Consider the following 27,847-nt stretch of genomic DNA (forward strand, 5'->3'; position numbering starts at 1 on the left):
TGAGAGATAAGAATGACATTCAATGACATTGCTACACTAACGATAGAACCTACCTGATCCGTTGGCAGCAGCGAGAAATCGTCCGGTGGATTGGTAATCACGTACCGCTTGCTACTGGCGTCACAACTGGAACTGGTATCCCTGAACCGGTACAGCCCAATGCACAGCATTCCGTAGGACTTGAGCGCTGCCACAAAGAGGTCACCGTATTTGCCAGCTTCCCCAAACTGAGCCAGCGGACCATCGTACAGAGAAATTTGTCCAACGCGACATCTGTTGAATAGATCAATTATAACACTAATCAATCGACGTGAATAGCTAGTAGGAAGGAAGGAAGGTATTGAATTAGAGAGACTTGAAACTCTGAGAGTTCATTCGTCTCTAGCTAGTAGGAGAAAATGTATATCTGATATATTCGTTTTTCTGTCCGTTGTAGTTGTTACTAATGTGTGTTACCAAGCGCAATTATATACGGATGCCACCCAAGTCGGCCAAACGTCACCCAATCTGTCATGTCATATTCATCACAAATGAAGATTTGCTATGTCTGATTCACAGCAATGGGAAGATAATAACGGATAATAATCAGAAATAAGTTTTCGTGGAGATGTTTCACTATTGTTTTTCATCTATTTCAGTATAGTGAACTTATCTAAGTTACAATTCACACAAATTGTCGGACAGATAGCCTCAATGTGTATACCATAACGTAGTCAGAGAGAAATCAGAAAAAGTGACTCAAAACGAAACAGACGACGTAATCTTCTAGATTTTCTCCCTACAATGAGAGCTGTTCCGAGTAGCTACAAACAGAGAACATTGACCCTCGAGCACATCTTTTACAATTTTGCAATTTCTTCATCTTTAATAGATTCGTCGGACTCGTTGCAGTAGTCACCACTTTATTTTTAGTTCATGGAAGAGGATGTAGACACGATATTCCAACATAAAATGCTTGACGGTAAAAATTACTTTTGCGTGTCACTGGCTAGCCCCTTCAACACGCAGTTTGTCCAGTTTCACTTTAGATGTTCCAGATACGAATATATATTTTGCCAGATCTCTCACGATCTGAATAAAAAAAAGGCCTTTTTCATTTTGTTTGGGCCGGAAGGAAACCACCCACGGGCCAGTAGCAAGTGCATTTTCTGGTTAGATTTTGAAACGGGGAGCGAAAAAAAAATAGAAGGAAAAAAAGAAAGAAAAAGAACAAATCTGCATATAAGCTGGCGCCCGCTCGGAAATCCATTTAGATGTGATTAGAAAGTGACGGGAAGATGGTCTCGCTCGCTTGCTTAAACACTATGCTCTTCCCTCCCAATTGAATTTCTTTTCTGCAGCCGAATCAAACGGAGCGTTTCGCAAAAAAAAAACGAAGTGTGGATGACAATTTGATACAGATTGTTTACAAATGGTGACATTGGCTATAGATTTGATAGCGGAGAAAATGAAATGTTTGATATGGTGTAGAGATATCTTAAAAAACCATATTGTTTGATGAAAGCTGGAGTTTTAATATCATTTGTTGACGAATGCCACAATCGATCGACGATTCAAATTGGCGGGGAAGGGGTGCTGGGTATTTTCGACGAGAAATCAATTCTTCCGTTGAGCGTTAATAATTTACTTCCAGCTAAACTAGGTGTTACAATCCACCACATCTTATTCAGATGATAAAATGTCTAATAGTTATATGCTTATTAATTATTGGCCGGAAAACTTGTTCCAATAGCTTTAAAATGCTTTGAAAACAGGCTTATGAAACCAAAAATCTGTATACAGCCATTCCGTGGAAAACCGATATTGTGGTTCTCAGATTTTCGTGAAAAGTGGTAGTTTTGTTCCTTATCACAAAATATTTGACCCGTATTTTTTATTTTTTCATTAGAGTGCCCATTTCCATTTTAGATCAACTTTTTCCCATTTTATCCAAAAATTACTTTTTACAAAAAATCATAACTTGTGAACTACTGAGCCGATTCGTATGATCGATATACCAATTTGAAGCCAATGAGTTGTTTTTCTTTGAAATACTTGCGTAAAAATTGGATCCTAGCCGTATAGATGCAATCCAGTCGCTTAGGAATATTGAACAAATACTATGAAAAATCATAACTCAAAAACGAAAAAAAAACAGTTTTCTGATATTTGGATATGTTATGTGGAAAAACCTCATGAAAAAATATAAAAAATATGGTGCCCGAAACCACGTAAGCTATGAAAAACAACTACAATCAATAATCACGAAAACAAAATTCGACTTTTTTTCATGTGCAATATTCTCTCATACAAGACTAGCTTATTACCTTGAATTTGTTGTGGCAATAATCTGAATCGTATTAGTAATTCAAAAGTTCTGAATTTTTGTATTAGAAAAAAAGGGTAAAAATTAATTTTTCGGACCATTAGAAAAATTATAACTCAAAAATAGAAAATAAAGTCTCTCTGATTTTTGGATATGTTATGTAAAAAATCCTCAGATTCCAATAAAAACTATAAAAAATATAGCCCCTTGGTCCCCAAGACCATGTAAACTATTAAAAAACAAATGCAATCAATAATTACAATATTACAAAATTTAATTCATGTATAATATTTTTAAAAAAAACCTAGCTGATTGGCTTTAATTTGATATGTCTATCATCTAAATCGGTTCAGTAGTTCAAAAGTTATGAATTTCTGAAAAAAGTAATTTTCGAGAAAACGTGGTTTTTTCGGACCACCCTAAAATGGAAATGGGCACCCTAATGAAAAAATGGGTCTAATATTTTGCGGTAAGGAACAAAACTACCACTTTTCACAAAAAATGTGAGAACCATTATATTGGTTTCACATGAAATGGCTGAATAAAATCAATTTCAAGAACGTCGTTTGATTTTTGCTGAACACAGTTTGCTGAGAAGTGTCGAACGACAATGAAGTGTCTTTATCAAGACAGATGGAAAAAAAGTTTGGATTGGGTTGTCCCCAAGGCCACTTCTCAGGGCTAGAGACCAAAGAACTACAAACGTATAAAGTCTCTATAATTCAAAAAGACGAAGGAGAAGAGAAAGAAGAAGAAGAGAAAGAAATACATTTAGTTGTGATTGCGAAGTGATGGTCCAGCTAGTTCGCCAAGCAGTATGCTCTTCTCTCCCAATCCCATCTATTTTCTGCCGCCGAACTGAACGGAGCCGCATTTTTTTGTTCAAAGCAGCAGTTCTATTATCGAATGCTCACGAATGCCACTATCGACCGATGATTCCAATTGTCGGGGGTTGGAGGGGGGGTATTATTTGGGCTGGGTATATATTACGGTTGTTCTTCTCTCAATGGAGAAGCTTGGAATTGAAGATATCATAACGGCCATCTTGGTTTTTTTAATTGACATTGGAAGTAAATTACCAGGCAAAATCATCGATTGCATCGAGGGTGTGCAGATTTACAAGATTTGCGAGCTACAATTTCTGCTATTCGAGCAGAAGATTTTCATTGAATTTCCTTGAATCCGACACCTTTACCTCATCGTCTAAGTTGTAGTTTTTACTCTCAATGTCTCTCTCGAGTAAATACAACGAATTTAAAACCGCTGAGAGCAAGATCCTAGTAATTAGGAGGTTGGTACTTCGAGGTAATCTTCTTACAAAGACTTTGCGGTATTTTTCAATAATAAAAACGACACGTACACTGGGTATTCCAGCACATGAGTCTGAAACATATTCCGTCCCAAAAATCTTCAATTTTTGACGTAAGATTACGTCTAAACGGAAGATATGAAGATATAGGGAGTAAAATGAAAATCCAGGCACTGAACATGAAGGAATAAATGAAAGATTCCGAATGCTTATAACTCGAGCATTTTCTAACGGATCGCAAAGATGTTTGCAATTGAAAGGAAATATATATCTAAAGGGATATCCGAACAATAAAGCAAAATATATAAACTGATTTCTGTTTGCTTGTGGAGAGCATGTGTTAATTCAGACGTATCTTTGAGCTTGTTGGTGGTTGGGGTCTTTTAAACCGATCATTCAGTTTTTACAAATTTCGAATTAAATCTGGCTTCAAAGTACAAGCAATTGTTTAATGCGTTTATTGCAAGTCGTTTGGAAGATCAAATTTTCTAATAGTGAGTTGTATTTGTCAATTGAGGTGAAAATTCGTTCCATTGAGATCGCTGTAGTCGCCGCCAACATAATTGATTTCGGATTTACTGCTCTGCGAAACCGTGACCGAAATAAATCGCCGAAGTAAACAATATTTCTAGCCTACTACACTTTTTCTGAGTGGTTGTTTCTGTTGCAGTCGTTTTCCGCGGCGATTTATTCCGGGAACCGTTCGGGTAGTTTGCTTATTGTTGATGGTATATTTGAAAATGTATTTTCCATTTTTTTATGGCACGAAAAATTATAATTATGCTGTTGACAGCTGGATGCATAGATGTTGTCTGAAAATCGGTACCTTGCTGGTGGTATCGGTTCTGAAGCAATGGGTTGTCGCAGAACGAATTCCAATGAATATTTTGGAACTTTAGGATAATACCTAAAACGTTATATAGGGTGCTTTAAAATTCGAAAAATTGCCAAAATAGCGCCCTTTTTGTTAAAAATGAGTTATTTTTCATGAAAAATCGCTGTTTAGAAGGTCATAAATATTGAAAAGATACGATATCAAAAACGATTATGGAACGCTCTAGATAAATCGTTTTTCATTTTCCATTTTCCTTAATTTAGACGTATTTTTGAGTGTTTTTAAGAATTCGTGCATGGTTTCCTAATTGAAGGTGGCGTCAAAGTACAACATAACACAACAGAAAAAATACTCGCATATTCGATAAAGCCCGTGGTGTAGTCCTACGTCTTCTCTGCTATGTCCCCGACATTACCCACTCGTCTTTTCCTTTTTTACTATTTACGATTAGAGTTTAAAAACTTTGGGAAATTAATAATAGTTTCCCAAAAACGATATATAAACTGCATCGATTTTATCTTTACTATAACTCTCATTGGAGATGGCTAATCACTCACCTGTCACGATTGCTAAGGCTCTCTGGTGTGCTGTAGCCTCCTCTCAGACCAGCACCTTCCGCTAGAATGAGTTCCAGTTCTGGCGTCGCTCCACCCGTGATGAGTGACCGGATCAATGTTAAGGCGTTTTGATTGAAGTATGTCTGAATATTGAAATCGGAATAAAAATAAATTGTCTAGTTGGAAAAGTTTAATTTTACCGTTGACATGAGGGAATCCAGCACACTAACGGCGAACGCTGTACCGCACGCAAATGGTTGCGTCAGATACAGCTCAGTGTCCGGATCGTCGTCGTCATCCTGGTCGAGAAACTGTACATTGCTATCGTTAACTAATTCTGTGTAGAAAGATGGGATGTCAGGAACATTCAGGAAAGAAATTTACTAGAAACGAATAGGTTTTACCAGTAATCATTGGCACGTTGGCACCGTAGACCGAACCGCGTCGTTGAAGGACTATTGGACTACCCACAGGAGTCAGATTATCCTGCTCAGAGCCACGCTGACTTAGCACTCCTATCGTGTCATCGAACGTCATTGCTTTAATGTTGAGTGAGGCTAATATTGCTTCCTTATCGGCTAACGTCGGATCGTCATTACTAGGAACTTTCGCCGATAGAATACAACACATATCACAAAGGTTTACGTTGACCGCTCGTAGATCAGCTCTACTCAGCGGAGATCCCTGCAAAAACGGAATGTAGTAAAGTTCATGAAAATATGAGATGGGGGTGCACCAAGAACCCACATTCAGTACGGATATCTTCGGTAGATTTTGCAACATCTTCCATTCGCGACGAATGTACTCAACGGAACCCACGATCACGACGTGTTTCAGCTCGTGATAGTGAAAGTTTGAAGCACGTAGTGGCATCACGAGGTTTCTTAATCCTATCAGCGGCGAGTCCGGATCGGCGAACAGACACACAACGACGTGCCCGTTCAATACAGTCATTGCCGCTTGGTTTCGATCCTAGACAGATATAACATTATCATTTAAGGTTCAAACATATAATGGATCTACGGTATACCAGTGTACACTCCTCTAAGCTCTTTGCTGGACTCCAGTGGAACATACCGGTCGAATCATACTTCATCTCCGTTTTCTCAAAGTCAAAGTCCTTCGACTGATCATCGGCGATGCCAGCTTGCAGTGTAACGCCGTTTTGATTTTGTGCACCTGACCCACTGCCTCGACTCGTAGGCCTGCAAGACAGCGAGATGGTTGATATGGTTATAACAAAACACTGCGGTTTTTGCACAAACATGCTCTACTTAAAAAAAACAAATAAACTAAATTTAATTCTAGGGAAGATGAGGACCTTTAATATTACTTCTTAAGTAAAACCAAATCAAAACCAAAATGTACGTAATTTCAACTGGCAGAAGGGAGCAGCATAACATCTAATGGCGAGGGGTACTAATACATATCATGGCGGTTGAAAAATAAAGAGCACGACGTTTTGGAAGGATTGTAGTGCCAACTAACAAACACTTAACCAAACTCAAAGGCAAAGGATTAGCTCAAGGAGCTCGAGAGTCAGTGAAAATCGGGAAAAAGAAACCCAAAAGCAGTGTGTTGTTTCGAATACTAGATAGGATTGGTAAGATAAAAGAAAATTAATAATTCAGCAAGAATTCATACATGAGCTTTTTCACTTCGTATGCTAGCTGATAACCCGCGTAAGGACTTTGTTCGGTTTCCGGAGGCCTGCAAAATAGTTGTAATATAAACTGTACTGTCTGATATTCACTTAAGCAAAAGCATTGTAATAATTGTAGAAAATGGAATTGAAATAAGAAAAACCTTTCAGTTTTTTTTTATTAAACCCTTTCAGTTAATCAATATGTTTTAAATCAACCACGATTTTGTATGAAAATGTATGAACATTTCCATGAGGAAACTAAGTTCGAGATGCATCACACAGACGACCAAAAGCATTTGCGCGTCGACGTCAAGGTGTTGTTGGGAACAGTTTTCATGAAATAGAAAGTTGCGCTCTGTGACTTGTGGGAATATCGTCATATTGGAGTTATTCGTTATATAGTTGCATATTTGTTTTGTTTTCGTTGCACGAAAATAGTACTACTGTTTAACCAAATGTGATATAATGATAATATTTTAGTCACAGTACATAACGGTTTCGACAACTAATAGTTTTTGACTGTACAAAACGCAGGGCACAACTTTGGCAGAGTAAATATTTTTCTTCACCCATTCCCATTGCTTGTAAACGTGTTGCAACTCTTGATGAATCAACATTGCGTAATGTAGTCAACTCTGATTGTGTTGACCTAAAAATACAGCTAAAAATTCTATCAAATCAGCCTCTTTCAACCGTCACAGTGACGTTAGAATATGTGTAATCATTGTGCAGTTTAGAAGAAATTTCTTGGACGAAAAATCCCCTGACCGTTCTGAAGGGACAAGACAAACTTTGCATAAAATAAACATCGAGATCCCACCACAGGCATCATTACTCATTTCGATTAAATATTTATTAACATAAATATAGAGGAGACGAGTGCGCTCGATGTATTTTCATGTATATCTACACATGAAATGGTCAAAACAACGCCACTCTGTCGTTCTCGATGCCAATAATTCATGGTCGACATATACTCGAAAATATAGAGCGAACAACAGCGATTCCTAGGACAAAATTAACGATTATATTCATTTGCATGATGCTATCGTGAGCAACGCCGATACAACCTGAAGCCAGAAATTGTACACAAAACAATTGTTAGGAATGGGAATAGGTATATAAAGTAAAGTATATTTCATACCGCCAGAGTACCGATTAGCGTATATTTAATACCAATTAGAGTGGCCCTTCGCAGAAAAAACATCTAAATTTTTCATCTCAACAGAAAACAATTCGCAATCGTTTCACGTTTGTTTATTAAAAGATAATGCACACCGTCATTTACGGCAACATAAATATCAAATACATGTCCGTTCAAATAGTTTCATTCGTTCTGTTTCATTGATAAATGATCGTTATACTCTATCGATCATGTTCGATCAATTTTCTAAATCGTTAAAACATCTATTCAAACATACAATACAAGCGCTATTTTTTCAACCCTTTAGCCCACGATTGGTTTTAGAAGAAGTGGACCAAATGCATACACTTCTATGAGTCACATGGGCCCTGCAATACGAAAGTGTACCACGAGTAAGACTCAGTGTTGTAGATTTTGGCACATTGATTTCACATCGAGTGGAACTCGATGTTCTAGGTAAAAAGGTTAACCAATATATCCGCTAGAACTAATTTCTATGGCAGAACAAAGTTTGCCGGGGCAGCTAGCAACATAAAGCATTCAGAATCAGATTGGAGCAGCACTGGCGTTAAAATGTAGGATGTGATCTGAAACATGTTAAGACAATTCAATGTGTGCTTACATTCAGCTAAGCTTTGCACCCGTGATGATGGTGTATACGTAATTTAAGGTTACCGGAACGATTAGAAAACAATTGTTTCTATTTTTTACATGGATAATGCAAGTGAGAAAAGGCTTAAAACACAAAAAATTGTTTTATCGATTTAGTTATTTCACATTACAGGTTCTACTCACGTTCCAATGATTTTTTTTATCAATTTTACCATCTTCTATTTCCAGATCACGCAGGATTCAGTGATTATTCGATGATATAAATCTAGTTTGGAAATTCATGTTCTATCTCATTCAATCTAACAATCCGTAGATTTCCTTTATTAATACACCAGCGATTATTTGAATACCAGAAATTTCCATTAAAACTCACATGGTTTCACTTTTATTTATAATTCTCCAATATGTTAGGTTAGGGAGAAAGAAATCAATTATTGTTGCGTTAAATTCAAAACTTTATTTAAAACATGTCTGGACTATATGGTGGATGCAATAAAACTTCCCAACCAAGCTCCTGGAGTTTCTGGCGAGTCACTACAGACGTGTGTGGCCTTGCGTTGTCCTGATAAAACACAACAGCTCTTCCGTTGGCCAATTCTGGACGTTTATGGGCAATCGCTAGCTTCAGTGATTGACAGTAGATATCTGGATTTAGTGTTCGACCATACGGAAACAACTCATGATAAATGATTATTTTAATGCCCACTAAATACTCAGCAGAACCTTTCGTTAGCCCTGGTTTGACCGGTTGAGCTGCTTCACCACGCTTTGACCACGACAGTTTACGCACAATACGGTCATATGTGACCTATTTCTCATCCCCAGTAACTATCCACTAAATTGGTAAATTTTATTCCGTTTGGCCAAGGCTTCGCAGATGGAAATTCTATCCATAGTTTTTTTTTGCTTTTCACCAAGAATTCTTTTTCAGAAGATGTGGGAAAATCTATATCTCTGAAGTTCAACGAGAACGCTTTTTCGTCTTTCATTTCTAAAGCAATATGTCAAAAGGGCATATCTTCTTTGATCGATGCTCTTCATCTACATTCTCTTTGATTAATAACTCAGTGGTAAAGCATTTTTTATGCGTTCGACGATAAAGAGTATGAAAGGGAACCTCGTTTATCAAATTACATGGCAAAACTAGAGCAAAAATTGTTTGCAAGGCCATTGTTATCGAAAGGGAAAGTCGATGAAGAGACCAAAGAAGATAGACCCTTTTGACATGTTGCTCTAGATTTAGTACTGAAAATATGGAGCTAAAAATCAAAACTGACTTTGCCGAAGTCGACATTGTCTTCGCCAATGCCTATCTGATCCTACTGTCAGCTCTTTTGAAGATCCTACTGTCAGCTCTTTTGAAGATGGTTCGATGTTAGCACATCTTCTGCATCATATCCTAGGTCAGCGTTTGTCAGTTACCGAGAATTGATCAAATCTACCGCTTCTGTCAACACAATCAGAAGTACTTCGTTCGTCATTTGGCGGTCATCATCCAACCCTTCCAATACCGTCTTAATAGAGCGTGCTATTCGTCTCCACACTCCACCCATATGAGGTGCGGAGGGCAGTCCCACTGGGTTCTCGAATCTGTCAACACGTCATCACAATTGATCTTCATTTGTTTCAGGATTTCTTTGCTGGTGCCATGGAAATTCGTTCCATTAGCTGAGAAGAATTCGAGTGGACCTTCTCTGTAGCTAACAAATCGCTATATGGCCATCAGACCATTTGGTAAGGCTAGAAGTGACTACAATGTGAATGGCTCTCGTCATCAAACAAGCGAACACATAAATCCACCGTTTCTCTGATCTGCACCCGAAGGAGACAATCAATGGAACACAATAATACTTTCTTCATCAATCCATCCTTGTGTGACTGAACGGTTGTAGCTCTTGGCGAAATCCGTACCGAATGTCTTTTAGGGAGGGATGAATTAATTTTTTCGTAATGAAATTTATTCCGAGGTCAATGTAATGAGGGCGAAGTTCCCATCTAACGAGGATAAGGAAACGAGGCGGGCCCAAGTTGTCGAGGTGACGTGATCCGAGTCGGCCTCTCGCAAGCAAACTTGTGTTTCGCCTGCTAGAAACGCACTCACGCGGAAAAACCTCATAAAATCACATACGCAAGCTGCGATGGCTCATTCGAGAGAATTTTGCATACACTGCGTTTCACAACTATAGAACCACTAATTTTTTCTGAGTTTCCAGAGATATGTAAGAAGTTGGTTGAATTGAAGTATATAGTTTTATTTATTTTGTTTTAACGTCTTTACAACATGGCCTGATTTACAATCTTCTTGTGTATCGTTCGTTGCTTGGTGTTTTAGTGGTGCGGCTTTTAGTTTTTTTAATGTTTCGTGCCTGAACACAACAATAAAGTTGAAATGGCCAGTCTTATAAATGAAGATAGTTATCGTATTCTACACTATATATTCAATTCAACCGACTTCTTACATATCTCTGGAAACTCAGTTGTGAAACGCAGTGTAGAACAAATGGGGGTCATGTGGTCACCCTAAAGAATATGCCCATTTCCTGTGTCCACATACCGCTACAAATCCAGCTTTTCTAAGAATTTTGTAGCTCACCTTATTATTGGTGAAGATATCAAACGTTTTTTACTATAAAAATTTAAAATACAGTAACGTCTCGATTATATCACTGGGCGGTTTTATTACGTCTCGTTTATGTCTCGATCTTATCACTGAAAATGTTTCGTTTATATCACGTATTTCGAAACATGAGAAATAATATGCAAATTCGAATTCATCGTTGAATTGTTGATAAAAAAATGTGAATGAAGCAGGAAAAATGATTTTTAAGTATTCATACCGCCTCTAGTGATCAGCCGTATTCACATAGCTTACGAAAAAAAATTCTACTGTCGGATTTGCAGCGAATATAGCGTATTTCTTTTGAAAGTCCCTAGTACTTCTTTCATAAGTACAAAATCAACAACTATGGATGATTTTGAGCAATTTTCTCTTTGATGGTTTGGAATGAGATGTACGGCCTGTGCTGTTTCTCAAGATTCTTCCGCGAAAGAATCAGTAATACAGTATTCTATTTCGTCAATTGTTGAAATTGTTGAAATTGATACATTTTTATGATAGCTTTTGCGAATTGAAATTTTTACTTATTCCTTTGAGACGACAAATTGGCGAGACAAAAAATCCTCCGGGATCCGCCGAACTCCTCCGAAACGGCTCGACCGATTTTTATTAAATTGTGCACAAAACGTTTGTTAGGCATGAGAATAGGTCGTAAACTATATTAGATACTGCTAGGATACCGATTACCGTATATATAATACCGATTAGGGTGACACTAAGCAAACAATCCATTTTTCTGAATAAATAGAATAATTTTATTTGTGTATTTTTTTAAAATTTGGTTTCAGAAATAAACATTAGAACCCAAATTTTCATCCTTTAAACCCCGTCCCATTTTATTTTTGTATTTCGCGATTTTAGTATTTTTGTAAACACAATATCCAAATAAAAAAATTAACCGCCGCTCAATTTTCCAACAGTACGAATTTACGGAATGTACGTGAAGGTAGGGGACGAACGACTGCGATTACTATGACACCTACGACAGAAGCAGCAAGAGGACGAATCACTTCACCAGCGAGAAGCTATCAAAAGCAACGCCGACACAGCCTATGTTATTGTCAGGCTAAAACGCAATGCATTGTTATGAAAATCAATCGATCAAATCACTTACACCCCTTTCATTCTAAGCCCCTCAATTTATTTTTGTTTAGTAAGCTAAAAAAAATGATTCACTTGCAAACTAAGAAATTTGTACGTAATTTTGGAGCACATGCGTCATTCTAGTTTAGTAATGTCTTAATTTTGAAGAGTTTAGACATTCGTAAACTTAAAATATTGTATGTGGCGGGGAGTTTTCGGCCGAACATCGGGTAATAGATAGTTTCAACCAGGTATTTAAATGCGACGAATCTAATTTACTTTTCAAAACATTAAAACATTACATTAACTCATTCGGAGGAAAAAAAAGTGTTGCAGGAATCATTGCCGGCAAAACCAAATAACTTTCATATCGTGTTCCTATTTCTCTGATACTCTCAAACTGCCATCGATAATAATTGGAAGATCGAAAAATCCTCGATGTTTCAAAGATTTGTCACTTCCAATGTACTACCGAGGTTCAGCTGTTGCTTCGATGAACAGGCAACTATTTCGTGGATGGTTCCAAAATCAGTTTCTTTCGGATTTCGTCTGTTTTAAACAAAAACAATAACTGTACTGCGCACCATTGAGGGGGTTAAATTTTCTCTGATAATAGGTTAATATGATCTTTTTCTACAAATGACGAATGCAGCTCCAATTGCTCAACCTTTGGGCCTAGAAACAATTTGAATATGAAACTTATCTTCCAAGAAAAATATTCTATCAACCACAATCAAAAGCAATCACAATCAATCTTGAAAGCGAGTAGGTATGGTGCAGTTAGTAAAAAGGAAATTTCCCTGTCCAACTTGTTTATAATTACTGATCCAGAGACTCAGATAGTTGTACCGGTACTCGAAGAAGGTTACGAATATATAAATTAATTTAATTTATGCATGTGATAATTTCATCGGCAGAAGGCAATTCACACAAAAGATAGTAAATAATTCGAGTTCAAAGATTGAATGCACAGGACAAATCACTTTGTTTTAGCTCGTATACTGTTTTTAAGAAATGTGCGAGAAATTGCTATGAGAAACGTTCTGTAACAATAATTTCGATATGTTATGTTGCATAGTGTAATAATATGTTGTATTACAGCTCATATGATAAATAATGCAATAAATGTTTTTCTATATTCTATGTATATAACACGAAAAAAAGGTCAAATTATGCATATTGGAGAAAAAACAGATTTTTTATTAGAAAAAAAAATCTGTTTCCAATATATCACGTTTCCATTATATCACGCTATTTTTTTTAACGTGAGATAATCGAAACGTCACTGTAGTACATTTTTTCTGAGGAAAAGTTGTTAAACCGCACATTTTTTAGTAAGGGGTTGAAGTGGTCATTCTACCTAGTGTGGGTAAAATGGACACAAATGGTATAGATTTATGGATTGTTTCTTGTCCAAATTTGTTTCAATCATTATTGAAATAGTGGGTACATGTATGAGAGAAGCCAGGCATATTCACCTAGAGTCGTAATTGAAATTTTCTCATTGATTAGCTGAATTTCACGGGAAATTCTTCAAAGACGCACCAATCTACGAAGGGCTACTGCCGCTTCCGCCGCTTTCTGAAAGCTACAGTGCGAGTTCCCTTGAATTTATACTCTTTACAAACTATACTGGGCAAGGTGAGCTGGTCGCCTCAAAAGTAGAAATGTCCCTTAGCACACCTCCAGAGCACAGGATGCCTCTGCACTTGAGTATCTTCTTTTCTAACTTTCAATCGATGGTTCAACTCTGTGATATCTGCACCAAAACTCACTTCATTCTTGCCAATCTTACAAATGACTACTGAAAGCGCTGTCAGCGCAGTCGTACGATAAAGTACGATAAAGTACGGTACATGATCTCCGAGTACCTATCCAATGATTATGCGCACAAAGCTTCAGAGTCAGGCCTGACCGAGACCAACCAGAGTAAGGTGTGGTATTTTCCATTGAACGTGGGGATTAACCCGATGAAACCGGATAAAGTTTAAATAGAATGAAGTCTTCTGAAAGCACCAGTCAAATTTATTTCATCCGACTGGCGGTAGAATCAAAAGAGGAGTGGCTTAAAATAAAATTCTTTGTATGTATCCAAATTTTATACCGCAGATACTCTGGTTGCTCCCATTGGTCGTTCCCATTTGAGAAGCACAAATTGGTCCAATCAATACGATGCACATAGTGTGTTTGGACAATGCTTGACATTTCACAATTACTCAATTGTTTTTCTTTTTTCATTTTTTTTTCTACATGTTCGGTTTTTTAATTTTCATTACATTTTTTTTAAATATCTTCCGGTTAGACGTAGTCCTACGTCTAAAAACGATGCTAAGCAGGAATCGAACCAAGGTCGGTTGGGTGATAAGGCTGTTCTACATAACCACTCTGTTTACATGACCACTGGTGCTGTTATACCAATGCCCGAGAATATTACGCCGTATTATGAAATGAAATTGGATCTTATTAGTGGTAGACATTCGTTTAGCCGCACCCTATTTTTCCTCAATATTTTTAACAGTTTTGTACAGTTTTGCTCATAAAAGACGATTATTGTTTATTTTCATCTAATTCATTCTAAAAAAAAAGTATAAATTCACTTTTTGTTTTCTAAGTAATTCAAATATGTGGAATCAGGGTGGACATTCGTTTAGCCGCATCCTGAAATTTCAATAAAAGAAAATTTGTACGGCAAATTTCGAGTCCAATCGGTAGCTAATATTATGTTCACCTCCATTTCAGATCACTTTGAAAGCTCGATTTGGCATCGAGTCAGACAGCTTTTAAAGTGTTGCCATATTGATTATAGCCCAACATTCCTGAATTACTGCCTTGAGACTGGAAATGTTGTCAAATTGTCATCCGTTTGCATAAACCATCTCGTCCAAGATTCTCCATAGGTTCTCTATGGGATTGCAATCGACTGCCAGCAGGTCATTCAAGAAGCGGAATGTCCTTCTCGGCAAACCATGCCTTCGATTGCTTAGAAACTTGGATCTATGCATAATCCTGCTGAAAAAACGACATCCTCGGTGGCGTTATTCTCAATATGGCCAATCAAAACGTCCTCCAGTAATTGAAGATACTTTTCGGAGTTCATTCGGGTGAAAATGAAACAAATGAGAAGCTTGCTGTGATAGGAAACGGCTCCCCACACTGTCAAACTTCCGCCCCCAAAGTTTCGCTTCGATCTCACGGCATGCCGTTGACTTAAATTGTACAAATAGCAACTGTAACAGTCCGGACCATACAAATTGAACTTTTTTCGCCGGAAAATACAACATTTGTCCGTTCTAGTTTCCATTCCATGTATTGCCGGGCGAAAATGAGATGGTTCTGCTTATGGGTGGCGGTCAGTTTCGGCTTCCCTTGAGGTTTCTTCCACATGATGTTTGGTAACTCATTCAAGATGCGCGCAATATGCCTCTTCGTTACTGGAACAACCGATTCTGCCTTAATGTATGAGCAGGACATCGTTTCCTGGTTGCTTAGTGTCTTATTCGATCTTTAAGACGCAAAGTAACTTTGGTGTTCCCATTTGTTGGTCGTTGTATCCCATATTTCTAGCACTATTTAAAGAAATTCCGTACAACTTTCTCAGATAGACCAATTTTTGTTACGATCGAGCGATTAGAAAACTTTTGTTCACTGAATATCTTTATTATTTTCCGTCAATAGAATACCTTTCGCCATTCTTTTAAATTATACGTAGATCACTTATCTGACAAACTTCTTACGTTGCACATCTAATATTTATCTTGTAAATTGAACATTTCCAAGTATTTTTTAAAAAAAACACAGATAAAGGCTTGGTGATTATGCGAAAACTCGATTTTTATGCCCTGCGGCTAAACGTATGTCTCGGGAAAAAACGACGTTTGAATGTTTGTATCCACCGATGCCGCCTTGTGTGTGTGTGTGTGTGTGTGATTGTGACGCACGTCCTTTCAATAAAAGTGACTTAAATATACTATCACTACAGTAAATAAATATCCCGATAAAAAGAACATTCCTAGTTGTTTTGTATATGTTTCAAGTTTTTTCTCAAGTGCGGCTAAACGAATGTCTATCACTGTACACGAAATAAAGCTTTTTCATTATTGTGAATAAAACGGCGTAAATTTTTTATTACCTCTGATGTGTGCTTGTCTTCAAAGTTTCTCTCGTTTGGCTCTCTTATAGTACTCTCATACTGTTATACACAAACTGGCCTCTCGCTTGAATAAATGCTTTACCAGTATTGATGAATATCACATTTGATGAAATTTTTAAGTTCATTTAATGTAATGTATGAGGGAGGATGTCAAGAAATGAGCTAATTTTTTTATTTTGGGTGTAGAAACCCTGCAACAAAGATTTCTACCGCTTGGCAGAAATGGTTACAATTCGCAACAATGTTCGACCATTTTTTGCTCGTTGTACTTGATAGAGCATGAAACACTGCCAAGATGGATGAACGATAAAATACTGTTACCCATTTATTTAGAGTGAATTTCGTCATTTTGAATGCTTCAACTGTATGTTTGACACACTGCGTTTGACAGTTGACACATACTTTCGAATGCAAAATTAGATTCCCTAGAAGTGGCAAATGCACAGAAAAATTAAGTCAGTGGGGCACCTTAATCACGCCTTTTGCCTCTCTCTCGAGTGTTTTGAGCTTACACTAACATGTCATACCAATAGAGAATCTATCTATAACTCTATCTCTTAGTTTTTAAATTGCATTTGGGGAATGAAGCAGCTGATCGATAACTCGAAAACTTAGAGAGAATGTAATTCTATTTGATCTCATCAGAAACTTGTTATCATTAACTGGGCATTTAATAACTCTAAAAATCTTCTAATATGTATGATCTACATTGAAAAAAAAAAACACTTACCGATTGTATGTCGACGGTGATATTAGATTATCCGGTGGTTGTCTATTTACATTAGGTTTTACTTTGTTAACTTGTTTGGTAGAATTAAGCATCTGATTGGAACCCGTCGACGGTGTGTTGCTTCTCCGGTTGCGATTGATTACTTCAGGGGGTTCACGGATTGTTTGGTTTTACGGTGAAAAAACGAAAAATAGAATAAAAGGTATACGGTATCAGTTAGCAGGGTTGAGAAGTATATTACGATTCAATACCACATTTAGATTGTGTATACAAGACTTGACATCGACAAAGCGTTGGACAAGAAACAGCGTTGAGACGAACGAATACGGATATTTATGTGTGTATATACTGTGTGGAAAGCAGGTTTCGAACCTAGGGACAACAAAATCTTTGAGCTCTGCCGCTCAACCTGACAGCGGTGCTAGCAAATCAAAACGGAAAAAATTGAGATGAGTAGATTCGTACAAAAAGCGCAAAAGATCAACACATTTTACTGGTGACATATTCAGTGTTTTAATACGGATTTTAACTTAAAGTATGGAGGAAACATTGAAAAAAAATAGTCTGGCGTAATAATATTCCATGGAACTCACGATTGATATCCTCCCGATCTCTGGTGATATCGCCTGGGTGTAGTGAAATGGCATGCGTGCGCAATTGGTTTCGTTCGGTTGTAAGATGCCGATTTTGTTTTGATGTTTTTCAATGATTAACATGGTATCGTCGCATGTGTAGCAGTGATGGTTTTTTTTTGTTTTTTGTGTGAAATGCATATTTCAAACCATCGGATTTTGACGATTTTGGTTTTGTTTGGCAAACAGTGTGGAGAAAAAACAAAATGATGCAAACATTAGTTCATTCCGACGAACGTCGTTCAACAGACACACAAAACAGTTGACAGTGGCAGCTTCAAAAATGTTTAAATAGATCTAGGCAACAACAAAAATGGTTAAGTTAACGAAAGCAGAAGGGCAGCTAAATTATAACGATTATAAATATGTTTAAATTCAGTTTCGATGATTTGTCTTCATTCTACACATCAAATACGATGCAATTTACGGTGAACTATGTGTCGTGATTACAGGAAGGGTCGTAGCTACATCGTAAAAATTCACAACTGCTATACACTGAAATAATGAAAGTGAAGGAAACACACTGACGGTTTGGAGTAACTTGTTAACATAGTATCAGCAAAAGGTTATGAAATGAGATCAATGTTATTGGAAACTAATGTTTTTTTATATACGGTGGAAACAAGAACAGTTAGGACAAGCGTGCTTTGGAGGTCAACTTTTGTGAAGGGTTCCTATGTAGAAATGAGTTCTCACAGGAAAAAAAACAAACACATGGTGTAAACTTGCCATGATAATTAGTGAATATACGAACCCAAGCGAACTAAGTATTTGACTTAAGAAAACGTGATTGAAAATGGCCGGTGAAAGTTCGTCAGAACAAATAGAGAAGCATGATTTTGAGGCTTTTTTTTGGGATGCAGAAACGTGAGCTAGTTTGTGTGTGATTACAACGTTCATAGCGAGTGTGGCTTCGAGAGAGTTGTTACAATTGCCCTTAACTGATGTGGATATCGACGAGACATATTATTGTATCAGAAAAATCGAGTTAGTAGAATTCTTTATCTGCTTAATATCTGTGAAGATAGGGTCATGGGATCCATGAATATCTCTTTGGACTGGTGTCATTTTATTTTATTAGTACATTTACTAATACTAACGCACCACAGGTTACGCCATCGCTGAGCTGATATATTGACTGGTCACAAAAATGTATCCAGGCTATTCTAGGGTCTTTGGCTGATCAACATAAACTTTTTTCTTAAAATGTTCTACAAAAAGAATTCAGTTGGAGTGGAGTTGGTATTGAGTGGTTTTATAGTTATGATAGTGTAGTTTATTCCCTTCTCACGATGTGAGATTTGCCATTCGATTGCCATTCGAAGTCGTCGACTATGGCAAGCAGAGCGGATGCAGATTCTCGCTTCATCTTTGGACATTCTAACAAGGTTTGTAAATGGCGCTTTTTGGAGAAATATTCATTCGCTTATTAAAAACGGTTTCTCTGTTTGCATGATCAAACCTTTCATGACAAAATTGGAGGAGCTTTCGCATTACATTTTTCACAGGAGGTTCTGAGCCAAAATATGGCCATGAATAGTGGAGATTCCAAGCAATCCCAAAGGATCGAAGAATGTCTCGATGTCTTGTAGAGCAGGAGAAAACGTCTTGCATCAGATTCCAAATAATTCCCATCACTCGTTCTGCTTTGGCCTGCTTATCAAAATTGGAATGGATGTATTGGAGTGCAGAACTTGTGGTGAAGTGCAGAATACCTAGTAAACCAGATACCCAGCTTCCCATTTGAAATCCAACCTTGAAGAGGGTGAACTTCACCCGTTTAGCTCATTCAATTTTTAACGAATTGCGTTGAATATCGAGAACTTGAAGCGCACAAGGTACCCACATTCATCACAAAGGTAGTTGGAGGATCACTTGGCGATTTTTTTGCCAGCCTCTCGGTTTAACATTTATTTTGAGTCCCCTTCGAAAATAATCCCAGAAACGTTCCCGGAAAAGACTGAGACCTCCTACGAGTGATGTGAGTTCGCCAGCTCCTTTCAGGAGGTCAAAGATATTTCATTGACTCAGGTTCTACCCAAGTCTGAATTTCGGGACTTCTTCGGAGATTATCGACCCTTCGCAGAAGGTCGGTTTCAAGGCAGTCGTCTGCCAATCTTATCGTCTCGAGTTCGTCTCTCTTCTTTCAATTCTCCGGAACCACGGCTTCTACGATCTCTAGACTCCAGCAGCCTTGGATGGTCGTAGTATGACCCTAAGAACAATAGTATTTTCAACACCGTTTGTTATTTCGGTCATCATTACGAGATAACCAATCAGGATCTCCATGAGCTGCTCAGAAATTCGCACGACAAAAACATTGATTAAACTACAGAAAAACAATTTTCTCAAATCATATGTCATACCTGTTGTCGCACTCAATGCGAAACTTCCATTGGAATCCTTTTATTTATCCAATTACAGGAACTAAGCGAATCAAACAATTCATTGAAGTTTCCCTCGATTTTATTTGACGTTTAACATGCCGGACCAGTTAAAACGCGAATGTCGATAAGTGGTCTTCTCTTTTCGCCCAGTTAGTGAATGTTTACTGTACTCCACTCCGAGTAACTGGCAGGACAGTTTCGAACAGAACCAATCTTTCTCTTTTTGAAAGTCCGCCGTTACTCTAGCTCTTTTATAAAGATATTCATACAATGCACCGAAAATGTATTGCATACAAAATTCGCAATGAATGTATCAGTTATCTCAGCTAGAAACAGAGGGTCGTTTGAAAAGTCCGTGCAAAAATAAAAGCTGTTTATTTGTTTGCGGTGAACTTTTTTTTCAACATAGTCTCCTATTAGGCTTATGCACTTTGTCCAAAGCTGCTTTAGTTTGTTGATCCCTTCCGAATAATAGTAGGAAAAGGGTGGTAAAGGCGGACACCTTAACTAAACATTGAATGTTTTCGCGAATTTCACAAAAAAATAGCTATCTAACCACAAATTGATAGTCTAGGTCTCTCTTTATAATAAAATGTGTCTTTGAAGCAGAAATTTTGCAAAATGAATGTGTCCGGCATCTTTGAAAGAATAAGATTGAGTCGCGCAAGACGAGCACTTGGCGGGAAAGACGGACACCTGGGATGGGAAAGATGGGCAATAACTGAAAATGCAAGTTTATGTACTCGATAAGTTTTGGAGGTAGTTTCAAAAACCGCTCTGCTGATTCCTCCATGATATCTGGTTGCTCTTGCAAACGTAGTTAGTGGACATCTGTTATAAAAAAGAAGGAGATAATCAAATTGTTTTCAAAACAAAATGTTTGCCTTTCCCATTGGTGGAGTGTTCGACTTATCCGTCTTGATTAGTATTTTTTTTCAATATTTCTAGATTGAAAATGATAAAACTGGTAAAACACTCACGAAACGAAACATTATTCGATAACAATGAGAACCTTATTTTCTGCAGACGAAAATTAACAGAAGGCCAGGTGTACACAGTAAGTGTCAAAGGTATTGATACACTCTATTGCAAGTTTGTACATCATTAAAATTCAAAACAAAAATGTCATATCAATCATACATAAAATTTAACATACAAAAAATTCAGTCAGTTACATCCTTAAGTTGAAGAACAAATAGTAGTCCGAGGTAGCCAAGTCTGGTGAAACCCTATTTCCATTCGTTGTACGACCACAACAGCTGAGGCAAAAATATCACTCGACTTTCTCGTTTTAAACGAATGCCAAACACAAAGAAACAGACCGATGTGGTTGAATTTTGGTAATTCTGGGCTCGGAAATATTTAGCTTATTAAGTGATGATGAAAATAGATTTTTATCAGTGTAACGCTTTTATTACGTTTCATTCGACGAGTGTAACGCTTTCGGCATTCATTCGACATCACACAAATTTACTGCTGTGTTCATTCACATTTCATTCTGTTCTATCTAAGTTTTCTTCAAAGTTTGAATCATGAGAGTTCATTCACATTTATTCATTGCCATTGAATTGTCAGGAATATTGTGACTGCTCGTTTTCAATATCCTGGGAAGTGTGTGATTTTCTCATTGAGAGAGTGCTTCGCTTATTCTATTTCTGAAGTTACTCCTAAATGGCAACACAAATAAGTGGAACAAGCGGAAATGCCAACAAAAGAGCAAGATTTGCTCGCACATTCAGGAAAATTGCTAAAGATTGCATAGGCTTGGACGGCAAAAAAGCATTCCGCAAAATCGATCTGATTAGCTTCGTCAGCCAAAACTGGATGTTAACAATTTCATCCGCCACTTCCGATTGAAATACCCGGAATTATCTAGTGAATACGGTCGGAGTTTGATCCGTCTGCGAAAAAATCTCGAATTATTCCCAAGCATCCGGTACCAGTTGATCATCAAATATTGCGGAATTTCATGCCAACTCTTCTTGGGAGTTGGCAAACTATCTCAAATGGCAGTGAAACATTGTGGGTGTCAATACATTGGTCGTATAAACAACTTTGCGTACTTGAAATCTTCAAAAAATAATTATATTATTATATTATTTTTTGAAAGGGGTTTTAGTTTTTTTTTCTTATTTAAAAATATATAACTAAAAAACTAAAACTAAAATTATGGTCAATGGATGAAATGTTGAAAATTGTTCAAGTTTTCATCGAAAAATACCGATTTATTTTTGAATTAAACTGAAAAGGAGGAGGAAGAATCGGTCATGTTGTCTTTGTGAGAAGATGGTGAAAGGGAAGAGAATTTCGAGATAAACGACAAACTTACGGCTATCCTGTGCGAGACTTCAGTCTAGGGTTGGGCGATCTTTACGGATCGATTTTCCAAACGGCGTAGGGATCGATTCACAGATTAAATCGGTACAAAGATGGGATCTTTGCCTCTGCCTTTTTGCCTTTTTCCAATTTATTGACATATTCTATATAGATGTTGTATTTCCTTTAAACATGCAATAAACATTTCACATTTCTATTCAAACATAAAACGCATTTTATTTTGATTCTCAGCTTGAATGCCACCAAAGAAATTGAAAGCCCAGAAACTTGTATTTTCCAGAGCATCCATCTTGTACCGTCAGGTTATTATTTGATTAAATAAATTAATTGAAAATTATTTATCCAGAAGTCCACTGACAATAAACCCATATAATCCAATCATGCCATACGTCTGGCATTTAGTCGAAATCTTATTAGCAGTCCCAGTTCTAGAAAAGAATGCTTCAGCTGAAACTGATGTCACCATACAATTTCGTCACAATTTTCACTGTTAGTCTAGTGAATGTGATGATTTAAATAAAACTTGTGACCTTCTAAATTTACGACCACTAATTTAAAACTTGGTAGGGATCTAATGTTCATGAAATTTGCAAGGCGGTTATTGGTGAGATCAAAATCAATTTTCAGTGAAAACCAAATTTACAAAAATTTCCCTTTGTTTACATTCCGTGAACCCAGATCAGGAAAGAGGGAGTGAATGGCAGTGTTTTAATATCCCTAATGCAATGGTATAATGATAGGATGTGGTCTGAAACTCAGCTGAAAAAATTGACGTGAAACTGATAATTCCAAGCGGTATGTGTTTTTTCCAAGAGGTGCCACTACATAATAATATCCTCGGTACGCACACCATCTTTCTGACTTTACACGGACTTTTCCAACGACCCAACGACCCTTCAAGATAGATATATAAAAAAAATATTATGGATGTAAGGACTCGATAGAGTCGAAATATTTTTTTTATATAATACTGGCTACCAATGTCATCTTCACCAAGTCTTAATTTCGAAGTTTACACGCGATGGGATGGGATTGCATTAGGCGTAGAAAAATTGGGAATTTATTGGGGTATTTCTTCAAATCATCTCGAAGACAACTGACTGGTCGTTTTGGTTCATTAATACATAAGAACAGCATTCAGGATTACTTGATCCCCGCTGAGTGCACATAAGCGTTAAAACAATTACAATAAGACCCTGGTGAAATCGTTTGCACTTGTTCTAAGATACGTTATTTTGTGGAGTACAACATACAGTGGAAATAAACGAAAAAATTAAAAGTTTTATCTTGCAACATACATTGAACTGTAAATATCAATGCGCAATTCAAAAAAATCGAAAAACGGCAAATAAAAATGGAAGTAAACGAAGACAAAAAGTATCTATTTTTCACATTTTTGCAGCCGACAAAGTTTTTTTTTTGTTGTTGTATTATTCTAGTTGAGCAAAAACAAAAGCAACTGTTATGCTTCGCGCGTGGTGGCGATTGATTGTAGACAAAAAAGGCAGAGGGAAGCAGTGTTGTTAGAGTGAATATGGATGTCGTTACCCGATGAAATGCCACGAACGTGCACCCGTTTCGGAAGTTCCGGCGGGGTGAACGTGGGTGCAGGATGATGCCCGTCGTCTGCAAAATTTACAAACACTTGTTCTAGAAAAATTCACCGTAGCGCTACAGGGATTTTTTTTCAAAAATATTCTCACTAATAAAAGCTAGAACAAAGAACTTAACAACACTAAATTTAGAAAGAGAAAAAGAAAAGAGGGAAAACATTCAAACTGAAGACGAAAAATAAAATTAAATATTAGTAACTGGGAAGTTAGGATTAAATATTAGTTAGGAAGTTAGGTTTTCAAACGTATGGAAATGTACAAAGAAAAAAAACAATAATCGGAGGATTACTAACTACCATATCAAAAAAACGATTTCCTGTTGGCTTGTGCATATTTTTAAACATATTGTAAAGCACGCGTGATTGCTAGAAGCACTACTAGAATTGCAATGAATTTTCATTTTCTAATGCAAGATGCTAGATCATGTTTGTTCATAATCCTTTGAATGGATGTGAAACTGAGGGAAACAAACACTCGATTAGTTCTATTTGCATAAAGGATGCATAATGTGCTCGATGTCTGCTGATAAGCGAAGCAAATATGAATTCACTAATTTTTACTTATATGTTCATGTTTCATTTAGAGCAAATAGAAGTTTACTGGAATTGTTAGGAAATAAGTATCTATATCCACCATGCCATGTAAGCGTCATCTATTTGTATTCCTATAGTTGTTTCCAACACTAGCTACTCATTAGAATAATCATAGAATTTAAGCCAGTTTCTGAAGAAACTGCAGTAGCAGACAAGTATTATTAGAGGGATGAGCGAATCGTTGACGCGAAAAAGAGTTATTTTGAGAAAGCTTCCCCTCGAAAACTCATTATCACATGGTGATGAGAAGGGTTCAAAACTAGGATGAAAATGTAATAAAACATTACATTATGGAACAGAAGAGCATTCATATAGGTACTGTATGAGAACAATGGAGGTATTTGTGAAGGAGGAAAATGATATCTGATCGGAATGTACATTACTCTACGTAAGCTTTTATGATTTTTTTATGTCTCTCTGTGAGAAACTACCAATTTGTCTTTTTTCTGTGGTTTTGTTACAAAACAGCGTGTATATACATGAGTGTCTTCAAAGACACGTTATTATGTGAGGGAGAACGATCCCTAAAGCCCAAAAATTACGCTTATTACTCCAAAGGAGCCATTAACTGTGCATGTTCAGTGCATCGTTAACATGGAATTTTCGATCTATAAAAAATGTAGGTTTTCAAAGCAGCATTTATATACATGAAAACCAAAATCACTTGATTGCTTGTAGTTTCACAAGATGAAATGCGTCCGGAATTGACGTTCGTTGCCCAATAGTGGTGTTCGTTTATATTGACATTTGGTTCGATGGAGAGGGGTGATTCATACATTTGCATTTAATAGACCAGTTGTACAGCGTGTGTTTGTAATTCAGTGCGGATAGAGTTGGTGTGTATGTTCAAGTCAATAAATGTATATTCATGTTGATGAGATGCTAACAACCGAAAAGTAATAGATAGGAATTCATGTACTGATGTTTACGACTCAACAGCTTAGACAAAAAAAACACCCCCGGATAATAAGTTGTTTACAAGAACCATTCTGCGTTGGTCGAAGCAAGTGTAACTTTGTACTTTATTTAGTGTTGTTTATCGAAGTGGTGTGAAAAAAGTAAAAAATGTTTTGGTGTAGTACTGTATTAAGCGTTTTTCTACTAATTTAAAGTGATTTCCAATAGTAAAATATACACTGAAAACTAGAATTATTGTTAATATTTATTTTTTTTTCCTCAGATGGCCTGAATTGAATCTTAGGAAGAAAAATTAGTAATGATTATGAGTCCAGCATATGACAGAATACGAATTGTGACAAATATGGTGTAGAAAAATCGACCAACTGAAAATCGAGTGGATTGTATTTTCCCTCAGCAAACATAAAATCGTATAAATTTTGCACATGTTAGTGATTCGTCGCAAGAACACGATTTTCTAGATCATTGATGGGTTAAGTCGTATATCGCTATAATGAGCACCCTAGTATTGCGATATGCAGTATTATATACTCACATTCTATTCATTTTATATGGCATTGTCGAGTCAAATCGCATATCGGCTTAAAAAGCATCGTCTATCGTTATATACGACATTATATGCGTATAAAATATGACATAACCGTATATCTCGTGCGTATAATGATTTAATGTTTGCTAGGTAATGACCCAATGCACATCGCTAAAGTGATCAAAGTGTGGTTTAATGATAATGAAGTCAAAGCATAGGACTAGTCCTCTTAATATCCGCATCTCAACTCGAGGGAGAACTTGTGTGACATCGATTCTTCAAGATTTGTAGCTGGATTTGTTTTTGTGCAGGACGCGAATAAGTTCCTTTCCTATTCTTGATAATTACATCAGATGGTTATACGAATACTAACTGGGGTATTCGGATAAACCCGATGAATAACTAAAACATCCAATACTATGAACAATACTAATCGCTTTTCGGTTGTCTATGTTAGTGTGTCCTGTTAGTGATAGGTATGTTTGGTGATATTGATGAGCATTAGTGGTCGTTGCAATTCTTTAGCATAATCGGAATCGCAGTCATCAACATTTGGAGGAAAATCAGCCTGAGTGTGCTAGTGAGCTAAAACACATTTACATTGTTGTTGTTTTGCCAGGACTTTTGATTGCGTTTTTCTCGACGGATACCGGATGCTTTATATTTGGAACTGCTATCATCGTGAAGCTGAGTATTCCCTTGCGGGACAGGTAAAGGCTTCTCGTCCGGTGGAAGTGCTCTAACGCTTCAAACTATGCTAATATATAGTTTTTGTTTTAGAATAACGAACTTACGTGTTGAATGGTGCAAATCTTCGGCTATTTTCATTCACATTGCACAAGATACGATTTTTCATCAGATAGTTGATGTTCAAATTTTGTTTATAATATGGAAGAAAATCATTAGAGAAAAATACGAAAATCGTGAGAATAAAATGAATGAGAAGATGTCATAAAGATAAAAGCATTCACAGAGAAGAGTTAGGAAAACAAGAATAGGGTAGAATAAAAAAGAGCCGCACTAAGCTCTCTCTCTTCGTATTTTATTTGCTATAACTATTTCTAAATATATTTGTACTGAGTTCTTTTTTCGACTAACATTTCGCTTGTATATGCAATTATATGCCTCAAGAATGAAAGCTTATCTTACTCAAGTGTCTAAAAGGGATAGCAGGAAGTACCAATATAAGATTAAAAATAATGAAAAACAACGAGAACAATCGTAAAACATATCTAAAGTATAAGGAACACCGATAAGTCACTCCATTACGAACATCCATGAGAACAACACCTAACCAACAACCCTATCTCTAATTAAACTAGTCCTGGCTCCATATATATATATATATATATATATATATATATATATATATATATATATATATATATATATATATATATATATATATATATATATATATATATATATATATATATATATATATATATATATATATATATATATATATATATATATATATATATATATATATATATATATATTAACGTTATAATAATCAACGGAGGCAATGCTTAGGTTCCTTTTGAAAACCTTCAAATAAGATGATTTATCGCTTTCGTTACAACGCACCCAAAAACTACACTAGGCTCCTGCTATTTAAAATTTACCTGCTAACAATTAAATTTACTGTAATATTTGCAAAATTACAGATGAAATTCTAAAACACTATTTAAAAAAAAAGTTTTGGCACTTTTTTAACTCGATTTAAAAGATTCAATTTTTTTCGTCAAAGCAAAAAATTTGCTTTGTGCAGAATTTATTGCAGTTCTCAAAACTACCTTTCGGTTTGCGGTGCGATCATTATTTATTCAATTATCCATCCCATCATGA

General features: G+C 36.6%; 1 protein-coding gene across 26 annotated transcripts in view; it reads right to left on the reverse strand.

The window, feature by feature from the left end:
- The window catches only part of LOC129762995 (calcium-activated potassium channel slowpoke), a 196,156-nt gene that overhangs the window by 10,305 nt on the left and 158,004 nt on the right, over positions 1–27,847 (reverse strand). For 8 of the 26 annotated variants that reach the window (XM_055761676.1, XM_055761681.1, XM_055761683.1 and 5 more), the window contains exons 16-23: positions 17,581–17,613; positions 16,988–17,129; positions 6,037–6,211; positions 5,754–5,978; positions 5,411–5,690; positions 5,207–5,343; positions 5,007–5,149; positions 54–273 (exon numbers count right to left, since the gene is read on the reverse strand). In XM_055761676.1, the coding sequence (XP_055617651.1) occupies positions 54–273; positions 5,007–5,149; positions 5,207–5,343; positions 5,411–5,690; positions 5,754–5,978; positions 6,037–6,211; positions 16,988–17,129; positions 17,581–17,613 (1,355 nt within the window). Of the gene's footprint in view, positions 1–53; positions 274–5,006; positions 5,150–5,206; positions 5,344–5,410; positions 5,691–5,753; positions 5,979–6,036; positions 6,212–6,650; positions 6,717–16,987; positions 17,130–17,580; positions 17,614–23,891; positions 23,970–26,790; positions 26,815–27,847 lie in introns of all 26 variants that reach the window. The other 18 variants (XM_055761689.1, XM_055761692.1, XM_055761668.1 and 15 more) reach the window with 5 other exon arrangements.

The sequence above is a fragment of the Toxorhynchites rutilus genome, chromosome 1 (genome assembly GCF_029784135.1).
Source record: "Toxorhynchites rutilus septentrionalis strain SRP chromosome 1, ASM2978413v1, whole genome shotgun sequence".
Taxonomy (NCBI): Eukaryota; Metazoa; Arthropoda; class Insecta; order Diptera; family Culicidae; genus Toxorhynchites; species Toxorhynchites rutilus.